Genomic DNA, 17,767 nt, shown 5'->3' with positions numbered 1-17,767 from the left:
TAGGGTGTTTCTTTTAACTTATATTGTTTGAGGTTAAATTCATTTTACAGTAAAAAATGATACAATCTATCAAAAAGCTCACTACATTTCATTGAATGATAAATGATTTTTATACAAAATTCAAATTGATTAAAATCAATAAATTATCTTTTGTTTGTTAAAAAAAAAACCTATAGATTCTATAAGCAGGCTTTGAATATGAAATGCATTGAACAGAAATGCGCTTGTTAATTCCATCAATTTCCATCAATGATAAATTTTAATAGAATTTTCAATAAAATAAATCTCTCCACTTGTTTTGGTGTACAGTTAAGATATTTTCATCTTTCAAAATGGCGGAAGAGGAACAGCGTTTGTTGGACGACCTTTGTTGTGCTGGATTAGGCAGGGATTTTATTCAAACATTGAGTGGTAAGTATATCTTAATTGTTCATTCAAACACAGTGTTTTCGAATACATTTTTATTTCGCAGATTGTGGAATCGGTTTGAAAGAACTGTGTTCTTTAACATTGGCGCAGCTGACGGGTGCTCTGCAACGAATCTCGTTGGGGCCAGGACAACGGTGGGACTACAAAGTCATATACTCTTCGATTTTGGATTGGCAGAAAAGAAACGTAAGTAACACAATGATCAGAAAGTTGGATTGTTTATTAGATAGTTTACACTAATTTTGCAATATTTGTATTGAAGAAATATCATAACCTGGAAATTGACATTTGAGAAAACATTTGTTCGTCAAATCACAACAATAGGAGAGATAAGTGCATAATGGTCACCTTTAGAAGGACGCTAATCAAATAATAGAAAACGGCTATAATTTGTGAGTTACTACATCGTTTCGTGTTCTGACACTAAAAAAGTAATTTCTGGGGGGCTTGAACTTGAAAAAGTAGATTAAAACGTTTAAAAATGCATTTCAAAAATTATTTGCCAAAAGCTGAAGATCATTTAATTTCATGACACAGAACACGATTATCTGATGTAAATTAAAAAAGTTGAACCCTTAACAACAGGATTTTGCAATGTAAATTTACACGTCTTCAATAATATTAATCCTAACAGCACTGACTTTTGAATGCAATAATATTACATTATAACGTGTAGCACGATTTTGTAATGTAAATTCAAAATATTGAATTTTTACAACAACGAAAATGAAATTTCCTAAAATTACACCATACGGAATGTTATAATAAATCATAAAATTAATTTATATGTAAATTATACTGAAACGTAAAATGATTTTGGTTTTATATTCCGTCATATCAATTCTGGTCATTAATCACATCGACCATCCTTTAAAAAAGTTACTTAAAGATCGAGTTTTTTCAGTTTTAATCAATCGGTGATCGAAGCATTTAAATTGTGATTTTAGCATCCGTAATTTGCACCGTTTACACCGTGCTTTGTTACACCGAGAGAAGAAGCGGATGTAAACAGAACGGTAGAAAATCGAACCAGCAACAAAACCGGCGCGATTATTACTCGCCGCCCGGATACTTTTGCGGGGCCGCAGTGGATTTCCCAGTTGTTTCTGTTGATACGAGTAAGTTTGGTAAAATGTACCTACATTTATATGATATTTTAATATAATTTGTTTTATACTACAGGCATAAATCGACCCACACCAATTTTGGGAGGTATCAATGTCCAGCAGCGTTTGTGTCTCCAAGTAATAAATCTGTAAATCGCTCTTATTTTGAATCCGAGCTGTGCATGAAACGTTTAAGTTTGAGCAGATCCGAAAGATTGCTCGACTTTCTGGGGGATCTTAATTTTTTTTGCTGTCAGGAAAACTAAAACCTGGTGGATTGCTGGTATTCAGGTGAGTTTCTTTTTTTTTGCTAATGACATTTTTCAATAGTGAACGTCGAACATTTCTTTCAGCTAAGTTTTCCCAAACGATGCGATGGACAAATATTTATCAGCGATCGCTGTGCGGCGGGCCGAATGGAGACGCTCTTTAAAGCTTAGTTCTTTTAGAAATGGGACACTTTCATTTGCTAATAGCTCGTTTACTAGTTATCGGATATTCAAAATTTTGACAGCATTTTGTTGCCTGTAAAAAGTACTATTCGACCTATTTTTTTCAAAATTTAAATTTACGCGTTTTTGAATTATGTACGATGCAAGAGAAAAAGAAAAAAAAATAATTTTGCACAGTTTCCTTTAAAATTCGTCATTATCAACTTGTTAGCTGACAAAACCGTTGATTATTCAAAGAATTACTGAGTTTTTGTGGTGGATAAGAATGCAAACACTGTCAATAATGTCCACAAAGTCCAAATCAAGCATTGGAGTGAAGCACATGATCGGCAACTACGGTTGAGGGTAATCTGGGAAGTCAAGTCTCATACCAGTATTTTTAATTTTCAATATGCGAAAAACTAAGAGTAGATCGCTGAAATGTCCAAAACAATTTTCTCCGATAAGCTGAAAGAGTTGCCTAATGATGACTCATTCAAACCTAACCTCAAACAACCATTTTTTGCTAGTTCCAAAGCTCGTAAGCTGTAAAGCCGGCACCGTGGCAATGGGACAAATGATTTCTGATTAACGACAAAACTTATGAAATACCTTATTATAAATAAATTCCAGCGTTTGAATCCTATACCATGTCTGCTCGTTGCAAGATCCCGAGTATATTAAAGTATGTATTTGCTGGTTATTTTGTATAAAATTATAATGATTTGCTAAAATTCTGCTCCTGCAAAAAAAAACAAAAATTTTCAAAACGAAACTTTGGTTTTCGCTGTTTTTAAAAGCCTAAAAAGAGTAATCTTGTATGTACCATCCGCAACCTACGATTTATACTAACCGATTTTATCTTTTTATAACATCTTATGATGGTTTTACTTCGTTATTGTCAGATTTTGCCAGAAGAAATTTCATTAAAAACGTTCAAAAATGTGGTAAAAAATATTCAAATTTGTTCATTTCGAAACTACTGTATCCACTAAAATGCTTCCAGTTTCTTTTAAAAGAGAAGTATTGGACCGAAAAATATCAGGAATTGAAGAAGGAGGGTGAAGCCACCTAAAAAATAGATTTGACGAAGTATAAGTTGGAAAAGCTGATCAATACCATGACTGAAAAAAGTGTGCGCCGGCCAATGGGAGATACCAAGAATAAAATAGAAATTTCTCTAACAAAAAACGATAAATATTTTTTTTGAATTTTTTTCATGAAATGTCATAACATTACCTTTATTTTCTTTAAAGAAAGTATTTCGATCAAACGAATGGTTTTTGAGATACACGCATTCGTAACTGTCCCATTTCTAAAAGAACTACGCTTTAGGAAGGTCAAGTTCACCGAGAAATCTATCGCCACTTTCGCCTTGTTAAACAGATACTTTTCGTAAGTAGTTTCGAAATTTATTAAGTTAGGATAAAATGAACGATTAAACTTTGCAATTATCGTCGAAGTTTAAGTAGACATATTAGGTATTAATAATGTTAAAAAGAATCTAACCGAAACAAGACCCTAACTATGATTTATATCGATGGGCTGACGTTGAATCAATAAAAAACAATTACCATTACAACAAGAAAAACTAACTAAAATTAGATTTTAGGAAATCCACTGACGTTCCTCCAACAGCTTCAGCATTAGAAAATAGAACAGTTATTATATGTTAGACAATTTGCTAGATTGCCCTGATGAATAAAAAAAATTTTTTTTAATATATATAGATCTTTTCATTCATACACCCAACGAAATGAGTCTTTAAAATTACATCTCATATGATGTAAGGGAAAGAAGCATTACATATGACGGACTTTTAGTACTTGAAAAATTACTCATCTTAAAAATTTACACGGCCGGAAATTTTAAAGGCGATTACTCGCACTAAAAATTCCGTCACATATGATGCTTCTTTTTATCTACATCATATGTGATGTAATTTTACAGATTTTTGTGGTAGTGTGTAGATCTAAATGATTTAACGATCATAAGAGATTATTTTCCGGAGCTCAAAAATTATAATATTTTCGTCACTTGAGAATTTTGGTTGGTTTTTTTCAGTAACATTTTTGATGATAAAGAGATTTATTTTTTGCTGAAAAATACTACTATAGGAACAACTAAACATTTCCTCATGAAAATTTGTTTGTGAAAATTTTACTTTCTTCGAATAATGGAGTGCTTAATATGCCCCGGGTGCTCGTTATGACCTTAGGGGCTGTTCACTAATTACGTAAGCACATAGGGGGGGTGGGGGGGTTTCACATTTACTTACGATCTCTTACCAGGGGGGTAGGGGGGGTTTCCAAAAATCTTACGTAAGAAATATTACATTAAAAATTCATCACAGCCATACGAAACCATATAACTCAGGTTTTTTTTACTCACTACCTATTTGTTGATTAATTTTTATATTATGTTATTTAGGCGCTTTAAATAATCAATTTCTTGACAGTTTTTTCAATGATAGACACTACCAACTCTAAATTTTACAAAAGATTTACCAAAAAAATCCTCAAACTTTATCGCTTACCGCTGAATGAGTCTGCTTTTAGGTTAGTTGACAACGTGATTGTCTTCAAACATTTTTGCCCCAATTCTAGTAGTATAGAATGATATACTTTTTAAAAGATTTTTACGATTTTCAGGTAAAAAACATAAAAAAATTTATGGTACCTTAAACTAACCTAATCTCTCTTTTTGAAATCGGAATTTAGATTTTATATTGTTTATTCGATTTTGGAAATTTATTGAAAATTATTGTTACCCCAAACATGTTTTGAATAATGTTTTCTATAATCGTTTATGACATTTCATCTATTGTTTTGTATAGATTGTGCTTTTCAAATACAGTTGTTTTAATTTTACTTAAAAAGTGCTTTGCTTTGAAGCATGTATGTTACGTTTTTAATATTTTCAAGCTATTTTTGAAAAAAAAACGGGTCAATTTCTCAAAAAATTAAAAACGTAAGATCTTACTAGGGGGGGAGGGGGGGTTTTGAAAAATCTTACTTTGTCTTACCAGGGGGGGAGGGAGGGTTGAAAATTTCCAAAATCGTGCTTACGTAATTAGTGAACGGCCCCTTATCACCTCCACTTCTGGTTCCAACTTCAAATGAAAATCTTCGAGAATTAGTTCGTTTGATTTCAAATTAAGGTGCTTTGAATTATAAAACTTAAAATTTTGTATATGATTAGACCAGATTCATTTTTTTTCGGAAGTTGAAAACCTCTCCAAGCCTTCGGTTGACTACTTCCTTTCCCCTGGGCCAGTGATTTGATATAGTGAATATGTGAACAATAATTTGACGATGTTGAATTGAACAAAAAAATCCCAGAACTAGGAATTAGAATTTTGTGTCCATTCATTTTCATTTAAAAAGGTTTTATTTATTTTATCTTTCATAGGAAAACGCTATTTATGACTTGATTAATGTTCAATACGAACTAACGGAGTCATCGCAGAGAGGAAATATTGTTGAGTTGATCGATCAACCGGGGACTAAAGATGAAGTGACGTTTGATTATGTCTACAGCGTTCAAACAGCGGATACAAAAGTGGAGCTAGAATCAGAAAGTTTTGAATCCAATATAAGTGTTGCTCCTTCAAATTCTCACTATCCTGATGAAGCAGGTCCAAGTAGGTCGAGTCATGAATCTCCTGAGGTAATGCTTATTCTAATGTGGCTAAAATTTAAATATGTCTAGGATTCTTGAATGAACCGTTCTAACTCCCGGGCAATCATTTAGAGATTGAGCCCGCAGAATCCTAAATATAATGGAATTTTTTTATCACCCTACCACCCTACTGCACATTCTCAGTAACCGTATCGTTTTTTCCCCTTAGATCAGGCCAAAGAATTCCGCAGACGGCTCGGAAGTGAATAACACTGAAAGTATTAGCTCCAATATAAGTATTACTCCTTCCAATACTTACTCTCCTGATAAAGCAGGTCCAAGTGGGTCGAATCACGCATCTCATGAGGTAATTCTAATCTTTATTAATCAAAATTAATTTATTTCTCCACGATAGTAAGCTAATTATTATCTATATATATAAAAAGCAATTTCTGTATGTATGTTTGTTTGTTTGTTCGTTTGTTTGTTTGTCCTCTATAGACTCAGCCGTCTTAAGGGCTAGAGAGCTGAAATTTGGCATGGATGCTCATTAGGACCAGGAAGGATGAAAAATGTTTTTAGATTTTCGGATGACCCCTTCTGAAGGGGGTCGTCCATACAAGACAAATATTGTTTTCGCGATATTGACGTCAATTTTTGTCAGATTGTAATGAAAATTTGCACATGAGAGTTTTGAGAGATGGAAAACTGGTTTCGGGTATTGAATTTAGGGTCAGGGGTCGGCAAAGGGGTCGTCCATATTAACTTCTCAATATTTTTGTGATATTAACGTTATTATACATCGGATTGAGATGAAAATTTCGGGTCGGATATTTTTAGGGACGGGCAATCGATTGCCGATATCAAATTTTGTGTAAGGGGCCACCCAAAGGCGTCGTCCATATTAACTGTTGCCTTTTTTTACAATATTGACGTTACTTTACATCAGAATCAGATGAAAATTGATACACGAGAGTTTTGAATGACGTGCAATCGATTTCAGGTATCAAATTCAGCTTAAGGGGCCGGAAAAAGGGGCCGTCCTTATTAACTTTTCAATATTTTCGTGATATTGACGGTATTATACATCGGATTGAGATGAAAATTTGCACATAAGAATTATTAAGGTCGACCAGTTGATTCCAATTATCCAATTTCGGGTCAGGGGTCGGCAAAAAGGATCGTCCATATTAACTATTCCTTTTTTTGCGATATTGAAGTTATTATGCAATTGATTGGATTGAAAATTTGCATCGAGGAGTTTTGAGGGAAGGGAAATCAATTTCAAATATCAAAGTTAGTAAAAGAGGCCACTGAAAGGGGTTAAATTTTTTTGGCAATAATTTTGTTTTTATGCAACGATCGAGTCAATATTTATACACGGGGGTTGGGACAGTCAATTGATTTCTGATTTCTATATTTGTATCAAACGACAAAAAGGGGGTATTTGCAATAGTTACTAGATTTTGTATCGCATTGAGAAAAAAAATCATACATGGGGATTTCACGGCCAATTGATCCTGATGTCAAATTTAGTACCGTATGACAGAAAAAGTAATCGTTCATATTACGTGTTCAACATTTTGGCAATAATTGCTTAACAATACATTCGGAAATGCATCTGGAAAATGCTTAGCAAATGATATTTATTCAAACTGTTCATAACATATTCTAAGTTGAAAACGAAACGGAGTTCGTATGGGATCAGCTAGTTATAAATACTAATATAGTATAGGTATATAAACACTACTTCACTCGTTAGACTGACTCAGAATAATCGATTTCAGTTTATATTGTCCGAGTAACAGCAAAGAACATCAAACATTTTAGATTTCAAAGAACAAATAGTAAAAAATGAATCTATTTCGTCTAAAGTCATAATGTCCAGAAGACCGCCAAGGGCAGGGGTGAGCAAACCAAATGGCCATTTTTAATTTTGGCCATAAGGGCAATTTTGAAGGTCATACGCACTTAAAATAACGTTTGTTAATATTTTGCAGAAATTTTTTCATAAGGGGCCGTTCAAATATTACGTAACGTAATTATCGAGCATTTTCAAACCCCCTCTCCCCCTTACGTAACACATTCATCTTAAAATTTCTAAGCGAAATTCCCAAAGTGTAACAAGCTGCTATACCCCTCCTCCTTAAAGCGTTACGTAATATTTGAATGGTATTTGAAAACGATCTTATATTTCTCTATTTAAATGAATACTATTAATCAGAGACGAACCAGCCAAAGACTGAAAGTCTCTTAAAATAAAGAAAAAAATACTATTAATAAATTTCAGAAAAATATTAACAAATGTTATTTTCAATGCGGCGTACAAGATTTTAAATTCCAAATGGCCCGTTGGTTTAAAAGGTTGCTCCCTTGCCCTTAGCAATCATTTGAAAATTAAGGCCCCAGAATACCAAATACAGTGGAATTTTGGGTTACCCTACTGCACATTCTCTGTAACCTTATCGTTTTTTTTTTCATTAGATCAGGTCAAGGAATTCCGCAGACGGCCCGGAAGTGAGTAACCCTCTGAAAGTCGTTGACCGTTCTGCAGCTTTCTTTTCGCCAGCTGTTCTCCGAGATCTTTTGGAATCTACTGAACTGGGCAGAGACATTGTTCGAAGGGCAAAAGGGGGCGAACTTTCTAAAGGGCGCCAAAGAGAGCTGGCCGGGATTGTTGCCTCTTGGCATTTGAAAAACAGAAATCGAACTCTCAAAGAATATTTGAAAGAATATGCCCTAACTGTTGTATCTGTTTTCCCGAATGAATCACAATCAACATATTTCCTTGAAGCGGCAGGTGACAAAAAATGTTCGACCGGTCTGATTCCAAACAGAATAAATAATGAAAGAGCGAAGCGACGAAAAAGAGAGCTACATGAAACCCAACATGCCAAACGTCTCAAGAACGGTAATCAATGGGATGTAGATGAACCAAAGGTACAACCATCTTTATCCCTTGATTGGTTGAGAAGAAACCAAGCACCTTGGACAACGGTAATAGACAAATGGCAAGAAACATTCAATCACCGGAGAACCTGGCTTTGCAAACCGACTACAATCAATAAATTGAAGGACAACAATTTATGGGCGCTTATTGCTTCGAGATATGGTTATCAACTGGTATGAATTTTAATCTATTTAATAACATTAGATAATCGAAACTTTATTTTGGTATTAGGAATATGATAAGCGTGTTTTCCGGAATATATGTACCGGAATTGTATTTTGATCAATAATCACAATGTTAACATTGAATTCACTACACAACCATTCTTTCCTAAACTCGTTTACTGGACTCACTTCACAACAAAGTTTGGGAAGTAGTGAATTCATTCTAAAAAATTGTCGACATGCAATTTCGGTATTTCTAAAATACGGGAAACATTTCTTTAAAATATGTGCTTTGTATTTTTATTGTCTTGTGAGAACGCTGCTGTTTTCGTATATTTTTCGTTAGTTACCTTTGAAACAAGGCCTGAACAGATTTGAAATCATTCTTTTTTCCTTTAGGGTTGAAACATGACAAGAGGTTGGATAATAAAAAATAATCTCAGCTCACTAAATCGAACACTCGAGTTATTTTTGATCGAAAATTTGAAAAAAATGTCTACTGTGTGAATTTTATAAAAAATATCAATTTTTTCAATAAATAAGCTTTAACTTTATTTATTTTATTTATTATTTTGGGTTTGACAAAAGAATAAATTAGAAGTTTGTTCCGGCCTAATTACTGTATTTTGATACATTTCCTAACTAAATCAAGTTTTCAATATCACAAAAAAGTAAATTAAAACAAAGGACTATTACTTTCTTTGCAGTTTGTTACTTATTATTCAACAAAAATAGAAATATTCTTTTAAATAAAGCCTTCCTTTTAAAATCGTTTCAGATATGTAGTGACTTTGACTTAATTGTGAATCCAACAACTAAAGGGTCCCAAAAACTACAGAAGATTTTGGCCGATTTATACAAGTATATCCAACCGCGCATATCTGAGGAGAGTGCACTTGTGATGCTCGATGCAGCACTGAACGCAGATGCTAGCACAGGTAAGCTCATTTTCCATGGCTTGAAAATTTATTTCTAATCTTGTTCCTTTTCTCCTACAGACACACAATTATGTACTTTACTTATCCTCTTAAATTGCGTTCTGTTGCCGGTAAAAGTTGCTAGAGGTTTTAAACCAACGATTTTGTACGCTCAGGCGGAGACAGTTCTGTTCGCCGAAACAAGACAGCTTGCTGTCGAAAAATATAAAGAACTTTGTTCGCGATTAAAAGATCTTGGATTGCCAGCTGCACCGAAAATAGTCGCACGCGGTCGTGGTCCTACCCAGCTTCAAAATACATTTTATGTAATCTATGAAGAACTGTGCTACGAACTTCCTACACTTCTCCAAGCTGTTGACGTCCTGATGCAACTGAGCCATGTCCTGGGAATAAAACATTCGAAGGTATCGAAGCAGATCTGGTTGTTCCTGGCTAGATACGTTTACAGTATTTGCACACCGGAAAAATACAAATCTATAGAGAAATTAGCAGTACATTTACAAAATGTCCAGGCCACCGGAAATCGAATGCTTTGTTGAAAACTGCACTCAAAGCTTTAATACCTCAAGTGCCTATATAAACCATCTTACTTCATACCATGGTGTTCCAAATAACCATACATGTGTATGTTCTGCTCCTAAATGCGGACAAATATTTAGCAAATACTATTCGTTTAAAAGACATATCGAGAAGCACTTTTTGCCGAACAATGATTCAAACACTCAAACACAAGAGTATCTAAATGCTTTACCTTTAAACGAAATTATGTCTTCAAATGAAAACGAATCACACAATGAAGAAAAACAAATTCACGAATCAGAAAATGAAATAGTACATCTTTTAAACCAAGTAGATTTACATGCAATAAATTTCACTTTGGATTTGCACCGGAGGAGTAATTTTTCTCGGCAAGATGTGCACGAAATTCAAAAGCAAACAAAAGATTATTTAAAAACAATCGTTGCTGATATTAAATCTTTCAATTTAGCGCCATCAAATCGCGAGGACAATTATAAATTTATTCGTTATTTAGAGAAAGTTGATTCTACATTCGATGCCATTGATACTGATTTTAAATTGTTCAATCAGCTCGAAAAATTAGGAATTTTTAAGCCCCCTTGTTTGATAGTTCTTTCTAAAGAGAATGTTACAACGAAAAGTATGTTACCAGCAGAAGTAGATCCAAAAACAAGTTTTTTAGTTTTAATGCCAATTATATTTCAAGTTAAAAGTTTCTTCGAAACAGGTGATATTTTGGCCACTACACTAGATAGAATGAACGAACTTGAGATCTCGAATGATTATTGTAATCTCGTTAACGGGAATGTATGGAAAAACATAAAAAACAAATACAAGGGTGAAATTACTATACCAGTATCTTTGTATTCCGATGAATTTGAAATTAACGACACATTGAGTTCACATAGTAAGAGGCATTCCATATGTGGTTTTTATTATACTTTCCCGATACTACCCAAACAGTACTCTGCTAAACTGAATAATATTTTTATAGCTGGAATAGTTAAAAAGGTAGACATAAACCAGTATGGCATGAATGCCCTTTTGCAAAACATGATTGATTGTTTTACCGTGTTAGAAAACGGAATAGCAATTGAAATAAACGATAAGACAACAATGATCAGATTTAGTTTGTGCATTGTACTTGGCGATAATCTAGGCATACACAACATGCTACTTTTTTCCGGAAGTTTCAGTGCAAATTATTATTGTCGGTTCTGCAAACGTAGTAAAGAGTATTTGAGTATAGATGAGCACGAAATCACACAGGATTTAAGAAATAGAACAAATTTTTTGAACGACATCGAACTAGCCAACCAATCGGAAACCGGTATTAGAGGATTAAGTATTCTGAACAAGTTACCATCGTTTTGTGCTGTTGAAAACTTGAGTGTAGACCCTATGCACGATCTTTTTAGTTCGGGAGTCTGCAAATACGGCCTGATAAACATAATTAACTATTGTATCTATGATAAAAAAATTACAACGCTTAATACGATAAACACGCGAATAAAAATGATTAGTTCAAAAGATTTGAATGAAGCTTTAACGAGAATGCCACCATTAGAAGAAATCACGATATCGGCTTCAAAGAGAAAAACTGTTTCTTTAAAATGCACTGCGAGTGAGATGAAATCTTTTCTTTATTTACTATCTTTTGTGCTAGGGCCGTTTTTTTCTGTAGATGACCCAGTTTGGGAATACTCAAGAACATTGATTGAAATGGTTGATTTAATATTGTTGCCTAAATTCAGTCATGAGCAGATCGAAGAATTAGCTTCAATAATTTCTAAACACCACAAACTTTATAAACAACTGTTCAGAGAACCGTTAAAACCAAAGCATCACTTTCTTGTGCATTATCCTTCAATAATTCAAAATAACGGCCCTGTCGTGAACATGATGTGCTTCCGGTTTGAGGCTAAGCACAGAAAGTTCAAGCAGTATGCAAACATAATTTCGTCCCGTAAAAACATCTGTCTAACGTTGTCAACCAAAGCGTGTCTACAATTTTCTTTTGATGTAGCAACAAAATCATTTTTCAAACCTGATGTTGAATTTGATGGTAGATCGTCCACGTTATTTGATCGATCCTATTTTGATAAACTTGTTTCTCCTCTTCCAATAAACATACACGAAAATTTATTGATTACTTTCAGTTTTAAGTTCAACAATTTTTGTTTCAAATCAGGTTCATTTCTCACGATAACTTCTATTGGAATAACTGAGCTGTATCAAATTATAGAGCTGATTGTGGTGAACCATGATGTTTATGTTGTTGGCCAACTCTGGCAATGTGGACAATTTAATGAACATTTTCAAGCTCAAGAAGCACTTCATATGACTTCTCTTGTAAAAATAATTGACTTCAAAGAATTTGATGGTCCCCCAGTTACGTTACACGAAATTCAAAATAAATATTATTTTAGAATTAAAAACAGCTTCAGTGAACTAGAATAAAATTAAATTTTAGATGTAAAATTTTGAAGTCAGGTAGAATAAGAACAAAATTTGTGATTCGAAATTCCATGTAGTCAGGTAGCATAAGAATATTATTTTGTAATGTGAAATTTCATGTTGTCGGATAAAATAAGAATAAAATATGTGATGTTAAAAACTTTCGACCTTGTAACTCATTGTATTTTAATAAATCTCATTCGAATAATGAAAAAAAAACACTTTTTTATGAGAAATAAACATTTTAAATTTCATTAAAATATTTGATTCATTTTATTCCGTTCACTAGAATTTATTTATCACCAGATTTCATAATGGAACATATTAAAACGATTATTTTTTACTTTCATTAGAATTTCCGATAAAATCAATCGGAAATAATGATCACATCATTGCCTGCCAGTCTTTAAAAAGTATTGGATTTTCCTTTAGTGCAAAAACACTAGAATTTCCGATAATGCTTATAGCCCGATTTTGTTCAGTGTGGTTGATATTCTGATTACCTCTACCTGTATACACTGTTTGCTCATGGAATTGATTGATTGATTGTTTGATTAGAGAGACTTTAAACTTAAAAGTTCATTCATCTCTGAACTTAGTGAATTAAATTCTGTCGAACATGTCGATTGCTTTAAGATATGTTATCACTAAATTTTCCATTTCGGTATCGTTACATAACATAGTTCGAATAGATGTGGGTAACTCCAGACTTGCTCTAATATCTTCGTATTGACGACAGTTAAGTAATAGATGCTCAACATCGAGTCGCTCGTTGCAGATCTCACATTCTGGTGGTCGGTGTATGCATGCGTCAATGTAATGTTGATGTGTAATCCTTGTGTGACCCACTCGTAGTCGTGAAAGGATTTCTTGCTCCTTTCGATGTGATCGATCACGAAACCTGGATGTTGTTTCCTTAATTTTTCGGCAAAAAAGAGTTCTTTCGTTGTACCACTTTTCCTGCCATGCACGTCGCATTAATGACGAAACCATTTTCCTGGCATCCATTAACGGAATTGATTTGCTCCATAGTCGTCCTGTTCTTCCGCGTGATGCTAAACCATCGGCACATTCGTTTCCTTTTATGCCCTTGTGGCTCGGTATCCAGCAAAATGTTATGTTTTCGAGGTTTTGGTTATCGATTGTTTGAATCCAAGGATGTGCTGATTTTCCATTTTCTAATGCCTGCAGCACACTTGCTGAGTCGGTAAAGATGATAGTTGGATCTGAGTACTTAGTTGCTTGCGCGACTGCGACACACATTGCTGCAGCTTCGGCTGAGAAAATGGAGCATTCCATAGGAAGGCGATAGTAATATTGCTTTTCTGGACCTAATATCCCAAGACCAACACCGTTATCAGCTTTCGAGCCGTCTGTAAAGTACATTGAGTACGTGCTGTAGAGGGAGTGAAGTTCATTGAAGAAAGCCTGAACCTTCGATGGAGGGTCTGATGCTCTCAATTTCTTCTTAATGCTCCAGTCGATTCTTGGTTTTTTCTTGTGCCACTCTCTGTCGCTTAGCCTTTTAGATCGAGTAACAGTAGGAAGTGGTACTCCAACGACAGTTTGCAGTTGTTCTTTGGCTAAATCGATGAGAGGTGTTGTGTTTTCGGAAAACATTCCTAAAGTATTAATTGCTTTGAAAACGATAGTTTTCGTAACAACCATATCGAAAGGTAATACGCCAGCTTCTGAAAAAACTGAGAGTGTGGGTGAGCTCGGTAACAACCCAGAAGATAATTTAAAAATAGTATTGTAGCAGGGTCTAAGAGTATGTATTAGATCGTTAGTTGAACGACTCGTGATTTCGATACCGTACAAGAGTTTACTAGTTACGAGACTGTTGTTGACTCTAAACAAGGTTTCTCTGTTGTTGACAGTCTGTCTTTTGCTGATCATTTTTATCAACTGGACTCGTGATTTTACTTCTGTTTTGATCCGCTGAAAGTGACTTGCAAAAGTCAACTTGCGGTCAATTGTGACTCCAAGAATTTTAAGTGTTTTTCGATATGGTACTTGTGTATCGTCAACAGAAACAGTTCTTGACCACGGATTGTGACTATGGTTACAGATATGTGAGATTGAACATTTCTCCAACGCCATTTCAAAACCGACTGTCGCACACCATCTGGCAACCGCTCTAACGGCAGCTTGTAGGCGGATTCGTAACAGGCCGGGGGTACGTCCAATGACGACAAGTAAGATGTCGTCGGCGTAGACAAAGACATGCACATTTTCTGTAACTACGTTGAAAACTGATTGCATAGCAACCAGGAACAGGCTCACTGCAAGAACCGATCCTTGTGGGACACCGTTTTGTTCTTCGAATTCTTCTGAGAGTACACTTCCGACAGCAACGCTGAAGCTCCTTTTTTTTAAAAATGCTTGAATAAACGTGGCAAGGTTACCAGTTATCCCCCATCGCTGCAGTTGAATCAACACACCATGTCGCCAGACACGGTTATACGCCTTAGATATGTCTAGTGCGGCTAAATCGATGTGCAGGTCATCTTTCAAGGCTTGATCTAATAGTTCAGCCAGATTACTGAAGTAGGCCCCGGTGCCTTTTCCTTTACGGAAGGCAAATTGTCGTTCGTCTAAAAGATTCTTGTCTTCCAAGTAAGTCATGAGACGTCGGTTTGCCATTCTCTCCATCGTCTTAGCCATACAGCTGGTCAAACTGATAGGACGATACCCGGATGGTAATTTGGAATCTCCGCCTGGTTTTGGGATCGGTATAACTACACTCTTTCGCCAACTGTGGGGATACTCACCACTAGACCAGAGCCGATTATATCCGTTTAACAATTCTTGTTTTATTCTAATTGGTAGTCGTTTGATCATAGGGTAGGCTATTTGGTCAGGACCACATGACTTACTTCGAACGTTGTCAAGTGAGTACAAAAGTTCTTCCATGGTAAAAGGTGAATTGTAAGGTTGAACTGATGTTGGTAAGTCTGAGGCAAAAATAATCGGATGCAGTTCCATGGAGATTTTCTTTTCGATGAATGATTCGGAATAAAGATTCGTTGATGATATGTTATGGAAATAAAGACCCAGTTCGTGACTGACTTTTTTTGGGTCATTCACTTTTCTTTCGTCTATGTTCAGGCAAAAGCCATTAACTCTCCTTAAACCTCTCAAAGAGTTGATACGACGCCATATCTCCTTAGGTGAGGATTGGTGACTTATACCGTCCAGAAACTCTTGCCACGATGTTTCTTTAGCTTTTTTGACGATATTACGGCATGATCTTCTAGCTATCCTCCATTTATTCAGTTTGATTTCGTAGTTAGGGTCGCCAACGACAGTACGTTTGAATTCTCGTAAAGCCTTTCTACGTAACTTTACAGCTGCTTTTGTTGCTTCATTCCACCACGGAACTGCGCGCCTGCCAGGAATGCTCGAGGTTTGCGGAATATGTTTTTTTCCTGCTTCCAGAATCAGTTCACCGAGCTCCTCTGGGGTATATTGCTCATTGACGTTGACTAATTCCATAAGTTCTGCCTCGAAGTCAGGCCAATTAGCACTTTCGAATAACCAACGTGAACGTCTACTAGTCTGAGGAATGAAGTTGTTACTTAGAATTTCAATAGGATGATGATCACTCCCACCTGGGTCATTATGTAGAGACCAACGAAAATGTTCGATCATGTTGCTCGAGCAAATGGACAAGTCTATAGCGGAAGATGTGGTGCCTCGGAAAAAGGTGTTGCTGCCGTCGTTGAGTATTACTAAATCGTTGCTCTCACACACTCGTACAATAGCCTTTCCTCTCGCGTCATCACGATCGCATCCCCACATTGAATGGTGTGCGTTAAAATCTCCAAGCAATAGGAATGGTGGGTCCAGTTGATTGACAAGATCAGTAAAATCTTTTTCGAAGTTCGGATGTTGCTCATTTGTAATGTACAAGTTTACAACGGTGAAAGTAACTCTCCCTTCGATTTTTGTTGCCAAAGCCAATAGAGGTGTTTCAATATTGAATGTTCTGTGGGGCTCAGATGTGAGCACACCCGTTGCTATGCTTCGATACAAGTTGCTTCCATTCTTGGTACGCCACGTATATCGTCCTCGGAGTACATTTTGCATATTGTTTTGCATAGTAGGCAGTAGATGAATTTCCTGAATCGCTAGGATTGTAGGCGGGTTATCGTTAACTAGCATCGTGAGATCGTCCAAGTTGTTGTAGAAGCCGTTCATATTCCATTGTAGGGCTATCCGTTGTCTTGTGTGAGGTGGTACGGGTACAGGTGGTAAAACTTCTAGCTGCTCGGTGTGATCCCTATCGGGTTCAATTTCGTCATGCCTTATATCGTGGCACAAGGAAGACGAAGGTGTGCAGCTATTATGTTGATCGCGGATAGAATCCACACGCGGGTTATAGCGGGTGGCCTTGACCGCTGGATTGGGGACTTTTGATGGATGTTGTGAAACATTTCGAGGGAATTCTGTAGGAGAGCTTTCGTTTGCTGTATGTCTGTGGCGTTGCATGTCTGTAGGGTTTAGTTCTTCGTGTTGTTGCTTAATAGATGATATTATCATTTTCGTTTTCAAATTTCGTAGCGTGGTCGTGTTGACGTTGACATCATGGAATGTTTGACTTTTATCAGCCATTATAATTCCATGGGGGGGAGGTCCTCCTCCACAGCATTTCTTCGTTTAGTGATTTTCCCATGATTGATCGATTTCTCAATATTAGGAGGTGTCAGCGTCCTTTTTTGACTCATATTTCTCGTTGATGGTTGGGATTTATTGCTAGGGTTGCTGTCCTTTCGAGATAAGCGAGCGGGTTCATTTCTAGAGTGGTTAATGCTGGATGATTTGGTAGAGGGTGTAGAAGGAATATTCGAAGAACTGTTACTTGGACTGATCTGTTGTTTGTGGTTTACGGGCCGTATATTTTGATTGTCTAAGATTTCCTGGCTAGGTACAGAAATTGCTGATCTACCCAAGCAACCAAAAGTCGCGTTTTTACTTAAAGATGGAGCTCCGAAGTTCACATTTGGCTGAAAAAATGTTTTACGGGAACTTCAGGTGACTCTTGTCGCGTAAAAGTTACTCAGGAACTTCCATCGCCCTTTGAAAGGTTAAACAAGCGATAACGGAACTTCTAAGCGCTTTTAAGTTCGCGTAACATTCCAAAACGCAC

At 35.8% G+C, this 17,767-nt stretch overlaps 1 protein-coding gene across 1 annotated transcript; it reads left to right on the top strand.

The window, feature by feature from the left end:
• Nucleotides 1-331: 331 nt before the first annotated feature.
• LOC129739537 (uncharacterized) lies at nt 332-10,181 on the top strand. Its single transcript, XM_055731017.1, has 7 exons — nt 332-411; nt 473-615; nt 5,378-5,635; nt 5,817-5,954; nt 8,072-8,710; nt 9,480-9,639; nt 9,700-10,181. The coding sequence occupies exons 1-7, from the start codon at nt 333-335 to the stop codon at nt 10,176-10,178; spliced, it is 1,896 nt and encodes a 631-aa protein (XP_055586992.1). The 5' UTR covers nt 332; the 3' UTR covers nt 10,179-10,181.
• Nucleotides 10,182-17,767: the final 7,586 nt, after the last annotated feature.

Source organism: Uranotaenia lowii, chromosome 1 (genome assembly GCF_029784155.1).
Source record: "Uranotaenia lowii strain MFRU-FL chromosome 1, ASM2978415v1, whole genome shotgun sequence".
NCBI lineage: Eukaryota > Metazoa > Arthropoda > Insecta > Diptera > Culicidae > Uranotaenia > Uranotaenia lowii.
This window is presented reverse-complemented; position numbering and strand designations above follow the sequence as displayed.

What these genes read in the sequence shown, in the direction of transcription:
- LOC129739537 (XM_055731017.1), top strand. Translation starts at nt 333, where the DNA reads ATGGCGGAAGAGGAACAGCGTTTGTTGGACGACCTTTGTTGTGCTGGA. An exon ending in TTTTATTCAAACATTGAGTG is followed by an intron (nt 412 to 472) that starts GTAAGTATATCT and finishes TTTATTTCGCAG; the next exon opens with ATTGTGGAATCGGTTTGAAA. An exon ending in TGGATTGGCAGAAAAGAAAC is followed by an intron (nt 616 to 5,377) that starts GTAAGTAACACA and finishes TATCTTTCATAG; the next exon opens with GAAAACGCTATTTATGACTT.